This window comes from Schistocerca serialis, chromosome 1 (genome assembly GCF_023864345.2).
Source record: "Schistocerca serialis cubense isolate TAMUIC-IGC-003099 chromosome 1, iqSchSeri2.2, whole genome shotgun sequence".
NCBI classification, from domain to species: domain Eukaryota; kingdom Metazoa; phylum Arthropoda; class Insecta; order Orthoptera; family Acrididae; genus Schistocerca; species Schistocerca serialis.
Window position 1 is genome coordinate 779,558,511 of NC_064638.1, and position 18,485 is coordinate 779,576,995.

Consider the following 18,485-nt stretch of genomic DNA (forward strand, 5'->3'; position numbering starts at 1 on the left):
TGCTTAACATAGTGTTGACGAGGTTTCCAGTTTTAAGACGCGATATGATTCATAAAAGTTTGAACATTACCCCTCACCTTCACACAGTACCATAAGCCACTGTCAGATCTATAAACACTGTTGAGCACTTTTGTTTGTTTTGAAATCCTGCTGCAATAAAAGTTTCCATCAAGAGAAGTTGCTCAGTGCAGCTGCAGTTCAGATGGAATCCTTCCTCTTCAGCAGGAAGGTTTTGGAAAATTTTGTGGCTGAATCCAGTATACATTATTCTTTCCAAATGTGTATATACTGTGCTAAGTAAAGCAGTGGTTCAGTCTTTCTGTTGTTTTTCATCTGGTTCACCTAGTTTTCAAACCATGGTGTATGTTACCAGTTTGGAGAATATCAGTAAAGAATTCCACTAGCCACTGTTGGACATAATTTCCACTGTGGATTAGAAATTCTGAGTGGATGCCATCAAAACCAGGCGCCTTGCCTGCTTCCATCTCTTTGAGAGCTGTTATTATTTCGTTGCTGCTGAATGGCCTGGAGTAATACCGTTCAGAATTACCGGCTAATTTGAGAGCCTTGACTTTAATTCTGTTTGCTTGAATCTGATTAGTTTTGGAGGTGGACACAATGTTATTTGCTACTTGCTTGATGATAACAGTCTCCTTTGTGCAGTCTGATGGGTTACCACCTCCAAGCTTTCTCGGCAAGGACCAGGCTTTTCTAGTTGAGATGAGGAAGTCTAAGGCCTCTACTATTTCAGTCGCCTGCAAGTGGCAAGCTGCTTCGATGCTGTGCAAGAGTTCATCAGCTGTTTCACAGTCATTGTAGTCAGAAATCTTTTTGTATAGAGTTTTGCACTTTTTTGTCCACCGAGATACATATTTCTTACGGAAGTCTCTTGGTATACATTTCTTTGCTATGCAGAGCACAGCTCCAGTGAACCTCTTCTAGTTTGTGGTTACTGGTGGGATCCATCTCACACGTTAGTCCAGATTTTCAGGAATTGCGGGCCGGTTCGATCTAGGTCTGGGGAATGATCTTACAACAGATATTCCTGTAACTGAACAATGATTCCTATGTAAGTTGTCTGGGACTTTCCTTGATACTGGTAATGGCAGGCCTTTATTGTCAGAAGACACGAAACAAAAACATAAATCAGGGTTGTGATCTGTTTTGTAGGCACTGGATAGGATGTACACTGATCTTTAGCATCAAAAAGCAGATGGAGGTTGTGTCCTTCAGATCAGCCAAGCAGTGTGGCCCCAGTTTCATCATTAAATTTGTATTTCCATATAGTCCATGACTGCTGTCTAAACACCCCCCCCCCCCCCCCCCCCCCCCCAAGTACACCATAGGGTTGTCTTGAGTTTTTAGTACATGTGCATTCACAACAGTTACTTCCCTAATTCTGATGATGACTTCATTGTGTTATTTATGGTACTGATAAAGACACTGCAGGCTTTATCTATATTGTTACATATGTACGTCACTACACCATAAACCTTGTTGTATGTAGCTCCAAGTAAATCAAGTCTAGGTATTTTACCTCTTGAAATAAGTCAACTCTTCAATTTCTACATGAGTTTCCTGGATGACTACCAAAACAATTTTGTTCGCATGTAGGATCTTATGTTGCATTTGGCATTTGGCATTTGGCTCTGTTAATGCCTTTGGTGGTCAGTTGGCACACTTTGACACTGGTATTGAATTTTATGCACAAGTGGCTCTTAAAAGAGCCATTGCTCTGCCTATTTGTATCAGCCTTGTGTGAGATGATATGATATGACGTATATCAGGAGATCATTAGGATTGTCTGGTGCCTGTATTGTTGTGACTCATTTGAAACCATTCAGGGGACATATACAGCTTAAGGCATGCTGTGGAGAGAATTAGAATAGCATGTAAAGGTTGTAAACTGATTTAATTTCAAGTGACCATAGACTAGTAATATGGAGAGTGAAAACAGATACAAACTTAGGAAGAAGCACACCTGTTATGAAGGGAGTCAGAAATATAGTGTGACAGTCCAAATAGTTACAATACTGGATTAATAAAAACTAGAGAAAAGTGAAGGTGATGGTTTTAATGCTTTGGCCACTCTATGTAGTCTCCACCACTTGAGTACAACACACAGAATCTTCATACAATCAGAAAAGCCTTTCTTTGGGATGTTGTTCAACTTGCATGTCACATTGGCTTGAATGTCAGTTATGTAGTTATGTCATCAAAGCCTTTTGAATTTTTGTACATTTATTGCTTTTTTGCTAGGTTTGTGCTGATAACACCAGAACTTGTCATTTTTTCCAGAAAATAAATGTCCGTGTTTTCCATTTCAATCAAGTCACAGCTGAAATCTACTTGCGTGGTTTTTTTTTGTTTGATAAGTCAGGGCATGCAGGACAAACTTTGCACACATTTTTCTCTCCTTCAAAACATTCTGAAGAAGGTTCTGAACACTTAATTTAGAGATGTTGCTACATTGTGATTTGTAGCACAACAACAGTGTTGACACACTAAAGCCCCACATCTGCTGTTTAACACTGCTTACTCACAATTCACTGGCTGAGTGTGCAGTTGTTAGTTCAAGCCGCAACTGTAGTTGCTGCGCTGAAGTCGCTTATGTTGTAGGAAATAAATCAGTCACAGTTTCTTCCTGCTTGACACAATTACTTCAATTAAATAGGTAGGTGTAAAGTTGCAAAGTGACATGAAATGGAACGAGTATGTGAGATCAGTTGTAGGGAAGGTGAATGTTGGAATTCAGTTTATTAAAAGAATTCTAGAAAAAGTACAGCACATCTATAAAGGAGGCCATGTATAGAAAACTTGTGTGTGACCCATTCTTGAGTACAATTTGCATGTTTGAGACCCCCACGAGGTTGATTTAAAGGAAGATGTACTGCTAGATTTGTTGCCAGTAGGTTCAGTCAACACATGAATGTTACGTAAATGCTATGCGAACTTAAACTGGAATTCCTGGAGGGAAGAAAACATTCCTTTTTTATGAAACACTATTGAGAAAGTTAAGGGAACTGAGATTTGCAACAGACTGCAGAATCGTCATACTGCCGCCAGCATATTTAATGTAAGGACTGCAAAGACGTAAGAGGAATCAGGGCTCATACAAAAAAGAATATGTAGTCATTATTTCCCTCGCTCCATTTGCATGTGGAACAGGAAAGGGAATGACGAGCAGTAATAATGAGGTACCTCTGCCATACACAATATGGTGAGTTGTGGAGTATGTATGTAGATGTAGACATACGTGCAGAAGTAGATTCATACCATAAATGTCAGTTTTCTGCTAGTTTTTGTATTTGGTGTTTGTTTCAGAATCGAGAGCCAGATAGAACACCTTGCACAACTCCTCAACCATCACCTCATCGGCAACCAGGATCTCACATTCGTGTATCAGATGTCAGATCTGAGGCACACTTATCAGAAGTGAGTGCAGCATATCACAAAAATCTATATTAAGATCATATATTTTATTTTTTGTGGGCTACAAATACAGGATGTATCTGTTAAATAAAGATTATGAGCAGTTCCAATCAAGGAACCAACACTTCATTCAGTTGCATAGTGCTTGTAGGATATGACATGGTCAGAACTTAGTTTTCATTTTGTGGTAATAAACAGACATATTTGTGGAAAGGAATTTCACAAAAGATATTAGTAACTGCATGTGTCTATTTCCATGATCAGATTGTTAGTGTGAAATGGCAGTGTCAGCAACACTAAACCCATTTGCCTCTCTAGTACGTTTAAGGAAGTGGCCTTTGAATGTAATGTGTCATAAGCTGTCTACTGGGATGGGATTTTATGTAGTAGGTGAATAAGATTAATGATTTCATTCCTAAGATTCATTTACTTGTTGCCACTCATATGCTTTTGTGGATTAAACTGTTCATTACATTCTCAAAATCTGGCATAGATTCTACTCCAAATTTTTGTTGCCTATTGCAATCTCCTTAATTCTTTCTAACACATTCTGCTGGTTGGAAGCTCAACAATGATTAACAACAGGAGTTTGCTCTCTGTTGTTAATTTCAACTAACTGCTCATAAACTTTTTATTTTAATCAAGTCCAGTTACCAGTCTACAAACTGTCAAGTTTAATAATAGTTTTTAAATAATTTAGCTGTAACTTCTTTAGTGTGATACTGCTTTTGGCCTTTCTTAGTGAATACAGGGTTTTCATAATGGTTCTTTGATGCTCAAATCCTGTGTAAAATCCCATTTAACCTTGACAGTAGGAAGTGTAAGCAACCATTTCTCCTAGTTTTGCTACTACAATACTGTGTGTCAAATCTTTGTGCCCATTGTTTTTGGACATAAATCACAAGTTTTCATCACTGCTCACACATTTTGGCTATGCCATTGAACATGCAGTATTCGTGTAGCTTCTAAAACATTCCTTTGGTCCAAAGTGAGAATAGCTTATGTTATTTGATCAGTTCTTCCAATTCCTTCTTTGGGATACATGAACTCCTATGGTCTGACATGGGAATGACTCTTCAAATCCAGACATCCTGCTCTTTTAGGTACTGTGTAAAGCTTCGAGATTGGATCAACATCCTGCTTTGCCTTGATGTTTACCAATAAATTTTGTATTTACTTTTCTTGAAACTGACCTGTAATTCCTTCAGAATGCGCTGCACTCTTCATGGTGTCCCGAGTGTACTAGTTCTTATATTACCTGCGATTACCAATATTCCATCTGATTTATTGTTTGTATTGTGTCAAGTTAACTTTTCATCCATTAAAATGGCTTTTGCCAATCGCCCACGTTCTACAAAGACATTTGAAATTTGTGTAAAACACAACCTAGAGGTAGTTGGTACCATCTAATGTTCTTATCCTTGTTGGATCCAGCTGCCTCTCTACTTAATTAGGAAACCAAAAGTAATTCTAAATGTACCTGGATACAGGAGTGCTGTTTTCAGGCTGTTATTTTATAAAATTTTATTTTAATATGCTCTAAAAGTGTTGGAGAGACTGGGAAATGCATCTTGATCCTAGGCTCGATGAAAGGAAAACCCTGATGCTCACTTCCACGACCTAGAGGGGGATGGACAACGTTTGTGAAAACAAATGGCTAACGAGCACAGGGACTGAAAGATTCCTGGGATAAGGAATCCTACTGACCAAGTGCCAACAGCCACGTTGATGGGTGGATGAGCCAGTAGAGACCTAGGTCTCCTGCTAGGTATTGAAAGGAGAAATCCTTCCTGCAGGCTGAAGAATTCTTCTCAAGTCAACAGCATGGGATGGGGAAGGCAAGGGGAAATCACTACATTAAAGATCTGCAGGATATCCCAAGAAACAACTGTTTAGTTTCGCTTGAATAATTAATATGAAGCATATTTTTGTTAAAGATTCTGGGATAGTCCTCCATTTGGATCTTCAGGAGGGGACTAAACCAAACAAGAGAGAAAGAATTTACAGTTCAAGTGTACATGCAGACATCAACTTGTGATGAAAAAGAGGAATGAGATAAAAAATGCTGTAAATAGAGTTGAAGGACAAGACGACCTTATCATTACTGGAAATTGGAATGCATCAGTTGGAGAAGGAAGAGGAATTGGGGAAAGAAATGAATGGGGAGATAGATTAGTAGAATACTAAGATGTGTAGAATACTGAGATGTAAAACATGGTTGAAGGAAGGAATCAGGAGTAGAGTTTAACATACTATCCACCGTGTGGTCATTAGAGACAGAGCACAAGCTCAGATTATAAAAGAATAGTGAAGAAAAGTTGTGCCCATTTCAAAGGAACTGTCCCAGCATTTGCCTGTAGTGATTTAGGAAAATCATGGAAAACATAAATCTGGATTGCAGGACAGGAATTTGAACAAACATCCTCCCCAGCTGTGAGTCCAGCATGCTACTCACTGTGCAACCCCAATCAGTTTGTGGTTTCAACACCATCCATGGGGAAGGTATACATGGAAGGCTCTGGGTGATAGGAGGAGATACAAGATACCAGATAAACTTCATTCTAGTTGGATGTAGGTTCCAGAATCAAGAAAGAAACTGTAAAAGCTACCCAGGTCCAGACATCAATAGTGAGTATAACATAGTGATAGGTGCATGTGATCTGAAACTTAAAAAAAACTGAAGGAAAAAACTTTGAGGAATGGGATCTGAATAAACTAAAGAATGGTATGATTAGTTTGGTGTACAAGGAACAAACAAACATGGCTACAGTTACGAAAAACATCGGACATGTTGAAGGATGATGGGAATCCTTGAAAAGTATTATCTGAACAGCAAAACAGCAAATAAAGTTGTTGGAAGACAGAGGGCAAAGCATAAAAAAGAATTGATCACTGAAGCATAATAACAAAAATAAATTTAAGATGTAATCTGTAACAAGACAACTCAGGAAAAACAAAGTCTATATATAGTGTTGAAGAGTAAAATAAATCAAGAGTCAAAAGGACTGAACAATAGTTCTTGGAGGAACAGTGCAACGAGCTGAATGAAATGATCAATGTATGGAAGCTGGAATGTGCCTATAAAGCAGTTAAAACAGTCCTTTGAGAATAGACAAGTAAAATGAAGTGGAGTAAAAAATGAAGTTGGAATAGTATTATTTGAGTAGATATTATATGAGTAGAAAGGTGGGAACAGTACCTGGAAAAGCTGTGTGCAGCAAATATTGGAGATCTGCTACTGGAGAACAAAGGAAGTCAATTTGGAAGACAAGAAACATTGCAATTTGGTAGCTAAAACCTGGGAAGCCACAGAAGTTGATAATATACCAACAGAACCCATCAAGAATGCTTTAGAATGGCTACATGAAGAATTGCTCCATCTCGTACAAGTTATATATGAAACCAGAAAGCTCCCAACAGACTGAAAAAAATGTGTTACCATTCCAGTACCAAAGAAAGCATCTGCAGATAGATTTGAACCATATAGGACCCTCAGTTAGGTAACACGTGGCTCCCAGATCTGGGCACCTATCATTCTAAGGAGGATCAAAGGTAGGTTATATGGAGTGATCATGGATGACCAATTTGGCTTTAGAAGAGGTGTGAGCATATGAGGAGCAATACTCCATTTATGATTAATTCTTGAAAGAAGGCTCAGGTCACAAGGACAGAAGAATAGTGCAGAGACCATGTAGAGAAGAGGTGGCTTTGATAAAATATGGAGCACATAAAGAAAGAGGTACTATTAACACTCTCGCTGCTGTGGGCATGTATACATGTTGTGCTATGCCATTCATCAGATGTTGTGGACATTATATGTGCACACTGTTGATTTTTTTTAGTGCTGTGGACATCTGAATGCATCCAGAATTGCCGACGAGTCAATTACTTATACTGGTGAATAAAAAAAATTCGAGTATTCATCATACAACACACACTGATGAGCCAAAGCATTATGACCACTGCCCACCATGACATTGGATGCCATTTGGTGACATTGTGGGCACATGATGCAGTAACAAAAGTATGTAAATGGAGCAGACATGGATGGGGGATCACCCTAGCGAAGAAATGGGCTGCAAATGGGGAAATCCATTGAGATAAATGACTTTGACAAAGAGCAGATTATTATTACACAGAGCCTTTGAACGAGTATCTTGAAAATGGTGAAGCTGGTGAAATGTTGATGTGCTACTATCGTGAGCATCTACAGGAAGAGGTAGAAGGACACTAAAATTACCCCTAGGCGCTACATGATTGGATGTTCATGACTCTTCATGGAATGTGGGGTTCAGAGGCTTGTCTGTCTGTGAAGTAGGATAGATGGTGATCTGTGGCATTTCTGGCAAAAGAGCATAATGTTGGTGCACGCACAAGTGTTTCAGAACACACTGTTCATTGTACATTGTTGAATATGGAGCTCCGCAGTAGACCACCCGTACTTGTTGATGTTCACATGTTGACTCAACGACATCGTCAATTATGATTGGACCATCAGGATTCAGCTGTCAATCAATGGAAATTTGTAGGCAGTTCGAGTGAATCACATTTTTGCTACACTAAGTCAGTGGTTGTCTCCACAAATGCCGCCATCAAGGTGAATGGTGGCTCGAAATGTGTAGTACGTCACGGACACAGGCTGGTGGGAACAGCATTATGTTATGGAGGTTGGTATTCTGCATTTGCAAGGGGTGTGTGGTAGTAATCGAAGACATGCTGACAGCTGCGAACCACTTGCATCCCTTCTTGCTTAATGTCTTCTCCAGTGGTGATGTTATCTCTCAGCAGTACAATTGACCATGCCTCGGAGCCAGCACTGTGCTACTGTGGTCTGAGGAGCATAGTGAAGTCACATTAATGGCTCAGTGACCTAATTCGACTGATGTAAACCCTATAGAACCCTTCTGGGTCACTATCAGGTGCTATCGCCATGTACGCATATCAGTGGCCTGTTATTTATGCGAATTACGTGATGTGTGTGTATAGACATCTAATGCCACATACTTCCACAAACCTACCAACAAACTTTTGGATCCTTGATATGTAGAATCAGTGATTTATTTAATTCCAAAGACGGACAAATGAGCTATTAACCAGGTAGTCATAATGTTTTGGCCCACCAGTGTATATGCCTCATTGTGTACTATCATTTGCAAAGAAACCCAAAAAAATCATTTTTCAGTATCTTTAATTGTTTGAGAGATATGATGATTGTTATGACCACATTATTTGCGATGCACAAGGATGTGAATGGGTGCATCTTGCTCAACTGCCTTTTGGATATAAAATCCAATAACTCGAGAATGAAATGAGGTATCTTTCTGCTCTCAATTTTAAATAAAATTTAGGAATCTTATCTACATTTGATTACTGTAATATATGAGCTAAAATCAACTGTTCGCAAAGTTTATGCAATGTGTTTTTACCTCTGCGAGCTCTTTAAAATTGTGTGCAATGTTTTACTTGATTTGGTAAGCATGACAGTTAATGAAAATAAATTCAGTTCTGTATCAAGTGGACTTTAAGATGTGTAAAAATTTTTTTTTTTTGCCAATAGTTTTCAAAAAGTAAGGTAATAAGTATTTCATGTTGACTACAATACTTTCTCTAATCACAGGCACTAGTATGTGGTGAACAGTACTGCCGTAACAAAAGTTACATCAGCACTAAATGCAACAAGCACGTCTGCAGCAGCGAAACGGTTAAGCAAAGGGTATGGCAGACTGTTTCCTCCCTCCTGTCTTTGTCAGTGGGCACATTCAGAAGGCAATTGATGAAGTCAGGGAGAAACTAGGATCTATAGTACAAATTAAAATCTATGATAAGAAAATAGAATGGTTTAGACATACTGATGATATTGCTGTGGGCATAGAACAATTAGAAGCTATCCTGGCTCAGATGATGATCACCCTCAACTCTTCCCATAATATGAAAATTAATGAAGCTAAAACAGAAGTCTCAGTAGCAAGTAGACAAAACACTGTTGTCCATTGCTCACTTAACAGTGAGTGACTAGAGACCATTGAGTTCTTTGCCTACCAAGAGAGTTACATTACATCAGATTGAAAATCTAATAAGGATATTACAAGCCAAATCCATCATGCAAAAGCTGATTTTACAAGGGAAGAAATCTTTTTACATCCAGCTGCATAGACAAACATCTCAGAGAACACCTCATAAAGACTTTTGTTTGGAGCATGCTTCTGTTTGAAAAGGAAACATGGACACTCAAGAGTAGCAGGAAAACATGAAATAGTAGCATTTGAGATGTGATGCATTTCCTGGGTTGACTAGGTATAAGATAAGGAGCTGCTCCACAGAGTGGAGGAAGAGAAACCACCACTTACCCAACACAGAAGGGATACATAGGTTGACCATTTTCTGAGACATGATGGTGTCATTAAAAGCATCATTGGGGGGACATGAAAGCGAAGGATGCAAGAGACTGGAATACATCGGCCAGAACATGGAAGATGCCAGCTACACCATCTACACTGTTTTCTAGAGGAAGGCCGAAGACATAAAAGTATGGTGAGCTACTGCTAGTCAGCATGATGGTTGGAGACATAAGAAGAAGACCTACACAGTAATTTTAAGACATTCGTCACCGACAGAACTAAGCGAGGAAATACCTGTGGCTGTTCTGTAGTGTTCCCTAATAGTGGCCTCAAGCTTCTTACACTGAACAAATTCATTGTTTATGATGCTGGAGTGCACAAAATATTGAGGATACTGGAACTGTTGAGATGTATTTATGTGACAAATTTCATCATCTCTTCCAATTCCCTGAGTGAACTGCTAGCCATAATTGCATGTAACCAGCAGATAATGTTGTGAAATCCATTCAGGACACCACCCTTCACTCGCAATATGTAGGCAAGGAGGTGATAGTCTGCCGTGGTATATGGCAATCAAGAGCAATAATGAATTGGCAGATGCATCAGCCATCACCCAGCATTCAGTGCCCTCACTATTGAGACACAGGTTACTTGTCAGTGACAGGATAAGTGGCTGGAATAACAAAGTGCTTTCATGAAACCACAGATTCCTTTCCCAATTAGGGGAGAGCTCACCAATGTGTTTGTGGTGTATCCAGCTTAACACATTAGAAGGCAGTCCATATTTTGGCGAGGAACGTGTCATTTATTTTATATAATGACACGCAACTCGTCAGACATGTACTAAATTTTTGTTTGTCTTCCCAGATTTTGCACAGTGTGTCAGAAAGAAATTAAATTGTGACTCATCCTGAAGTTGGATCATCCAGCTCACATTTTCTGTATTTATGTTATTAGAATTATACCTTCAATTAATTTAAACTTTCTTGGTTTTGCAACTAATTTTGTGCCTTCAATTTTACTTTCTATTTCCTTTAACTGATCTAAAGAATCTTCAGTAATTTTCAAAAGTTTGTTTCTGCGTGTGTCTTTAATTGTCTGGATCTTGGTTACAAGTTTGGCTGTGTGTCTCTGTAAATCTCAATTATTCTCCTAAATCATTTTAATTTGTTTTTCCAGCTGTTCCTCGTGCATTTTGAATTATAGTTCCTGCAGCTTGTGACAAATTTTATTTTGTGATTTCTGTTGTTCTTTCAGGCTTTCCTAAATGGCGTACAGTCTTTCCTAACTAATAACTGTTAGCTCAGTGACTACGCACTTATATTTGTATCTGCAGTGTTGAAGCAATGATTAGAATTCCTGTTTCATTAACTATTCTAATTTTGGAAAATGGAATCTATTGATGATTTACCTATATTTAAATTACTTTCTGCCAATAGCTGCCAGTAATCAAGCAAAATTTTCCTCTACACTAGCCATCTTATTTTTTCTGTATTTGTAATCAATTGCTGCCTATTGTGTTACTATGACTAGTCACTGTTTAAATACTTTTCCTCATTTTCTTCTAACCATAGTTCAGTATTCTGTTCTGCTTTGTGCATTCTGCCACATCATCATACCACAACTTCAGTCAAGCTAATGCTATGTGTTAGTTACAGACTCACAGAATTTTTTTGACTTCTGCCTCCACGTCCAAAGATCATCAGTGATTGAAGTCCTGGTATGTGCTTGACTTCATGTAAAAAAAAAAAAAAAAGAAATAAATTATGACTTTGTCACAAAGCATACTGTACACTGTCATAGCCCTGCTCTTAACACTGTTTGTTGAAAATTTCTGTTTTTCTCACAACAGGATAGGCCAAAACTGTATGTGAAATATAACTCATTAACGAGCAAACTCCTCACTATCTGTGTTCTACAATACAATTTTAGGTATGAATATTATTGGGCCATTATCACACAATGGAAAATCCAGGATTGAATGTAACAGTATTATGAAGAGGATAGTTGCTACTCACCATATAGTGGACATGCTGAGTCACAGATAGGCACAACAAAAAGACTGCCTCACAATAAGCTTTTGGCCAACAAGGCCTTTGTCAAAAATAGACAGCAGATACACACACACTCACTCATGCAACCGCAACTCACACACACATGACCACAGTCTCTGGCAGTAGAAGCCAGACTACGAACAACAGTGCATGATGAGAGAGGCAATCAGGTGGGGGTAAGGAAGAGGCTGTGGCAGGGACAGGGAGAGAGAGAGCAAGGGAAGGATGCTGCGGGAGCATGCAGGGACGATGTGGAGAGAAGGTAGGGCAGCCAGGTGCAGTCAAGAGGTTAGATGAAGGACAGGGGGGAGAAAGTGTGTGTGTGTGTGTGGGGGGGGGGGGGGGGGAGGGGGGGTTAGTGTAAAAGGAGATACAAAAAAAGACTGGGTGTGTTGGTGGAGTAAAGGGCTGTGTAGTGGTGGGATAGGAACGGGGATGGAGCTAGATCGGTAAGGACAATGACTAATGAAGGTTGAGGCCAGGAGGAGGGTTATGGGAACATAGGATGTATTTCAGGGACAAATCCCACCTGTGCAGTTCAGAAAAACTGGTGTTAGTGGGAAGTTTCCAGATGGCACAGGTTGTGAAGCAGTCATTGAAATGAATAACGTCGTGTTGAGTGGCATGCTCAGCAACAGGGTGTTCCAGTTGTTTTTTGGCCACAGTTTGTCAGTGACCAATCATGTAGACAGGCTGTTATGCCGACGGAGAATGCAACACAATGTTTTCAGCTTAGCTTGTAGATCACATGACTGGTGATTACTGGTGGTTCGTAAGTGTGGTATGGACAGAGGTACTGAGGCAGCCATCTTTGAGGTGTAGGTCAACAACTAGGAAGGTGGTTTGTTGAGTTGAGTAGGACCAGGCGACATGAATGGAGGAGAAGGTGTTGAGATTCTGGAGGACTGTGGATAGGATTTCCTCACCCTTGATCCAAATCACGAAGACGTAATCAGTGAATCTGAACCAGGTGAGGTGTTTAATATTTTGGGTGTTTAGGAAGGATTCCTGTAGATGGCTCTTGAATATGTTGGCATAGGATGGCACCATGAAGTTGCCCATAGCCATACCCCAGATTTGTTTGTAGGTAATGCCTTCAAAGGAGAAGTAATTGTGGGTGAGAATATAGTTGGTCAAGGGGACTACCATGTGGCAAAGGAAGAGGTACTGTGGAGAGTTGGTATCTTTTGTATAGGGCAGCTGGTTGCATGTAATAGGCTGAAGGTGTTGGTCTATGAGAGTAGAGAGCCTCTCAGTCGGGGCACAGTAATCGGCCACAATGGGGCATCCTGGGTGCTTGGGTTTACAGACTTTAGGAATCATTTAGAAGGTAGGAGTGTGAGGAGTGATAGGTATGAGGAGAGAGATGGACTCCTGGAAGAGGTTCTGGGATTGGTCTAAGGATTTTAGGAGGGACTGGAGATCCTGCTGGATTTCTGGAATGAGGTTGCTGTGACAGGGTCTGTATGTGGATGAATCTGCCAGCTGAAGGAGTCCTTCTCCCAGGTAATCCTTGTGGTTCAAGACAGCAGTGGTGGAGCCTTTGTCAGCAGGTAGGATTATAAAGTTGGGATAAGTTTTTTAAATTCATGGATTGCCGTTCTTTCTGCAGATGTAAGGTTAGTTTGCATGTAGAGGGATTTGAGGAGTGATGGTGGGACAAGGTTCGAGGTTAAGAAATTCTGGAAAGTTAATAGAGTGTGCTTTGGGGGCAGTGGGGTTGGATCACATTTGGATGAAGGAGTGAACTGAGTTAGGCAGGGTACAACATTGATCTTTGGTTGAGTCTGATTGGTAGGATAGATGGCAAAAAAGTGTTTCCACTGTGGGGACCGTGAGAAGGAGATAAGGTCTTTAACAAGTTCTGTATGACTGAATTTGGAAGTGGGTGAGACTTTTGGTCAGATCTGATATTCCTATGGAGCTAAGGCTTTTGGAAGAAATGTTCATGACTGTGGTTTGGGTCTGTGTAGGTTCTGGATGCTGTGTGGTGGTTTGCGGGAGTTTTGGATGGTGGGATAAATATAATAGATCTGTGATACACTGAGCTTTTGAGCTGTGAGGGGACATGGTGGAGGTTTGGAGGTTGTGGATAGTGGTAGTCCCAGGTGGGAGTAGGAAGTGAGCACGGTGGAGAGTTTTTTTGAGGTAGCCTTGTGCATGTTGCTCCAGTTTCTGGAGGGCAAGGGTTTCAGTGTGTATCATGGGATACAGGAATTTGGGATTGCATAGCAGGAGAATTTTACTGTACTGCAAGGTGGTTAGGGCTTGATTGATATGGTTTTGCAGGACTATGTTAATGAGGGCTAAGGATAGATTGACTCTGAACAGATGGGGGTCATTGTGGAAGGAAGGGTGGCAGCCAGATATGGGTAATTTGATGGTAAGGCCATTTGTGGGGATTCCATGAGCCAAGCAACAACGTAGGAACAGTATATGGGACTGCTGTGTTCTGGCTAAGGATAAGGAAACTTTTCTGTATTGACACATGTGGAAGGAGCAAGGAGCCTTGATGGTGAAAAAACATGAAAAAATATGTAAATAGCATAGAATTAAATCCGAAAAAATTCGTAAAAAACATCCAAATATGAGAAAAAAATCACAAAAAGGAAGAAATGGGTTAAATAATGGGAAACAAGATAAACTCTGAGAGAGTATGTCGATGCTGAAAAGTGAAGAGTAACTGATATTGGTGTGAAGTCACAAAGAGATCACAGAAAAAATATAAATAAAAAATATTTTACTGTGGGTTGTGGTTCTGTAGGTGGATAAGTATGAAGAAGGGGAACAGTAATTGTGACTGGATTAGGTGAAATTACTAAGTGCGAATTGGGATAGAGAGGACAGGGATGGAGCATTGGTGTTGAGATGATAGTAAGATGGGATACAAGATAGTGTGGCACAGAAAAGATGTGGGAAAATACGGGAGAGTGATGCAGGGAGAGTGATCAATTTAAAGGAACTACTCTGTTGCTGAGCACGCCACCCAACATGATGCTCTTCATTTCATTGACTGCTTCACAGCTTGTGCCATATGGATCATTCCCACCAACACCAGCTTTTCTGAATTACCCAGGTGCGAACTGTCCCTGCAATATATCCTACATTCCTGTAATCCTCCTGGCCTCAATATTCGTTAGTCATTGTCTTTACCCATCTAGCTCCTTTCCTGTTCCCATCATTCCAGCTCTACCCAGCTCTCTATTCCACCAATGCACCCGGTCGGGGCACACATTTTCAGCTGTCCACATCGAGGTATATCAACAACACCTGTCGGCAGCTGAGGGTTTCAGTTAGTCATTATTTATTCTATTTTTGACAAAAGCCTCGTTGGCCGAAAGCTTATTGTGTGAGTAGCAACTATCCTTATCATAATATTGGTCGATAATTGCAAGTTTGAGTTAATGTGATCTCTTAATATCTAAAAAATTAGTTCAGGGCATCAGAGAACTACGTCTACCTGCATGTTGAGTGATCAGCATGCCTGACTGCCAAGCGGAGGAGCCAATTACAATTTTTGGTATTGCCAAGAATTTTTCAGTTGCAGACTGAGTGGTTTGGGGTGCACTCTTTCTTGTGAGGTGAACTGAGGAACTTCTTTAGCAAGGAGAAGTGCTTCTAAGATCTGAAAAGCTGACAACAGTTGGGAGCACATTGTGTTGACCTAATATCCCTCCCTGCAGTATCCAGGTGATACCATTAGAGGGTGACACTGTAGCTGGTCACTATCGTATGGTGTTGTGGTGTTTTTTAAATCAGAAAACCGATTGCTGCATGATTCTCACACTTTATGAATTTGCTGAACATAGTGGTTTATAGGTGAGTGATTTGGCATTACAATTACCATTTGGTAATTGAATCAGAACTATGAAGCCTGCCAGAATCTTAAGTTTGTGGTAGTGAAATTGCTGTTGAAAATGTGTGATGTTGGGAAGAGCACATCATGATCATTTCCCATGCATTTCTCTACATTGATGTAGTGGAACAGTCCAAGGAACTGATTTACTATCAGAGTGTATACATAAGGGTTATGTTCATTATTTTATCCTTGTCACATGACTATACTGAAGACAAACTGTTGAAAATTGTATAAGGCACAGTTTTAGGGCTTCAAATGATGGATATTTGTTACATTTAATGAGATCTACATTTATCTCATGCAAAATGTTAACGTTCAGACATTAATGTTCGATAATATTACTTATAAGGATTGTATGAGTAAGATTTTGCAACGTATACTGTGTTCAGATATTACAAAATACTACAAAGAAAGTGATATGTTTACACAGAGTCAGCATGGATTCAGAAAATATTGACAGGGAGGGCTCAAGTTTATTCCATATTACTGTATCTCAGGAACACTTTTGACACTATTCCTTACAAGTGACTCCTAATCGAACTGTGTGCCTATGGACTATCACCTTAGTTGTGCAACTGGATTCGTGATTTCCTGTCAGAATGGTCACAGTTCATAGTAACTGAAGGGAAGTCATTGCGTGAAACAGAAGCTGTATCTGGCGTTCCCCAAGGAGGTGTTATAGATCCTCTGCTGTTCCTAATCTATATAAACAATTGAAAAAACAACCTGAATAACCCTCTTAGATTGTTTGCAGATGATGATATTGTTTACCATTTAATAAAGCCATCAGAAGGTCAAAATTATTTTAAAATAATTTAGGCAAGATATCTGTGTGATGTGATAATTGATACTTGATCTTAAACAATGAAGAGGATGAGGTCTTCTACATCAGTATTAAAAAAAATAACAAAATTGCTAAATTTCAGTTATGCATTAAATTGCAAAATTTGAAGGTTGTTGATTCTACAAAATTGGAACCATTACATAAAAAATATTGTTGGGAAGGTGAACCAAATACTGTGTTTTATTGGCATATCACGTAAAAGATACAACAAATATACTAAATAGGTTACCTCCACTTTGCATGTCCATCCTCTTCTGGAGTATTCCTGTGTGGTGTGGGTTACATACCAGAAAGGACCGACGGACTGGAGTGTTGCTGTGCGGTGTGGGATCCATAACAAATAGGGTTGACAAAACAAGTTTGAAGAAGAACAGTTTGTTTTATATTATTGTGAAATAGGGTAAATTGTGTTATGGATATGATGAGTGAGATTGGGGAAGGAATAATTAAAACACAGGTGTTCTTCGTGCCAATAAGATCTTTTCATGAAATTTCAATCACCAACTTTCTCCGCTGAAAGATAAAATATTTAGTTCACTAACTCTCGCGCAGTGAGAAATGACCATCATGATAACATAAGAGAAATCTGAGCTCTCATAGAAAGATTTAGGTGTTCATTTTGCCGACATCCTATTTGAGAGTGGAATGGTCAAGAAATCCTACTGAAAGTGATCCTGTGAAACCTCTGCTAAGCAGTTAAGTGTGAACTGTAGAGTAGTCATGTAGATGTAGATATTAACAGTGCAGAGAAATTTTTCTGTTAGAATTTTTGGTTACCGCCATATTTAAATAGGAGAAGAAGTAGATGAAACATAATGTTGATGAAAAAAGTAACTTGAAAGCTACATACATTCCAGGAATCCATTATTACCTCAGTCTGTTTGCACAGACTCTGTTTGTTTTGAGACAATGTAGAGCAGTTTGCATCAACATGGACAAGGTATCAAATTACTGCTGCTGCTGCTCATTTTTATCTGTACATGAAAATTCATGTTACAGTTTTCCCATTTATGACATACTTATCAAAATTCCTTATGCAAGCGCAATGAATTTGTGCATAGCTGAACTCATAGTTAGTAGAAAACATGGTAGGTATCGTGTGTAGATATGCTGTGAGCAGTGGCATGGCCACAGACAGTGCATAGAAGCTTGTAGGCACACTGTGCACAAGTGTAACTCACAGAGTTGTGAATACAGTTGGAATTCTTTGTGTTACAGTGTATTATTATTATCATCATAATTACTATTGACAATAATTTATTTGTTATTTAAATAAACAAGTAAATTTGTGTTTATTTAAAAGTTTTTCAGTTATAAAACTGATGAAAAACTATGTAAAACATTGTTGGTTGGCTAGTTTTCTATGGTCGATGAAATACCTAGTACTGTATAAAGCCTCTGGAGCATGTTAACGTCTTTCACCATTTTTGACACTACTTCGTTTTTGCTTGGTGTGGGGTGTTGGGGGTGGGGGTGGGGGCAAGGCTCCTACAGCTTAGACCAGGCCACAGAGACATGTGGTATGGAAAAACCACTGATGAAGTCATTCTAAACTATTTATAACAGTAGATTGTATTTTATTTTATTTTTTAATTTTACTTAGCAATTACATTTACCCAGAATGAAATTTTCACTCCACAGCAAAAGTGTTTTGGAGACACCCCAAGGCTGTGGCTAAGCCATGTCTCTACCATATCCTTCTTCCAGGAATTTTAGTACTGCAACTTTTGCAGGAGAACTGTGAATTTTTGACGGTGAGAGATGAGGTACTTGGGGAAGTAAGTTGTGAGGATGGGTCATGAGCCATGCTTGGATACTTCAGTTGGTAGAGCACTTGCCTGCAAAGGCAAAGGCCCTGAGTTCGAGTCTTTGTCTGGTAGTACACAGTTTTAATCTTACAGAAAGTTTCAGTTGTGTTTATATAGGTAAAATAAACCAAGTTCAAGACAGAAGAAAGT

The 18,485-nt window shown here is 39.4% G+C and overlaps 1 protein-coding gene across 19 annotated transcripts in view; it reads left to right on the plus strand.

Moving 5' to 3' along the window:
• LOC126483260 (longitudinals lacking protein, isoforms H/M/V-like) overlaps nt 1-18,485 on the plus strand; it is a 454,209-nt gene that overhangs the window by 78,622 nt on the left and 357,102 nt on the right. For all 19 annotated transcript variants that reach the window (XR_007587741.1, XM_050106609.1, XM_050106611.1 and 16 more), the window contains one exon: nt 3,325-3,435. Coding sequence is in view for 18 of the 19 variants with exons in the window: in XM_050106609.1 (XP_049962566.1) it covers nt 3,325-3,435 (111 nt within the window). In the remaining variant the exon portion in view is untranslated. The remainder of the gene's footprint in view (nt 1-3,324; nt 3,436-18,485) is intronic.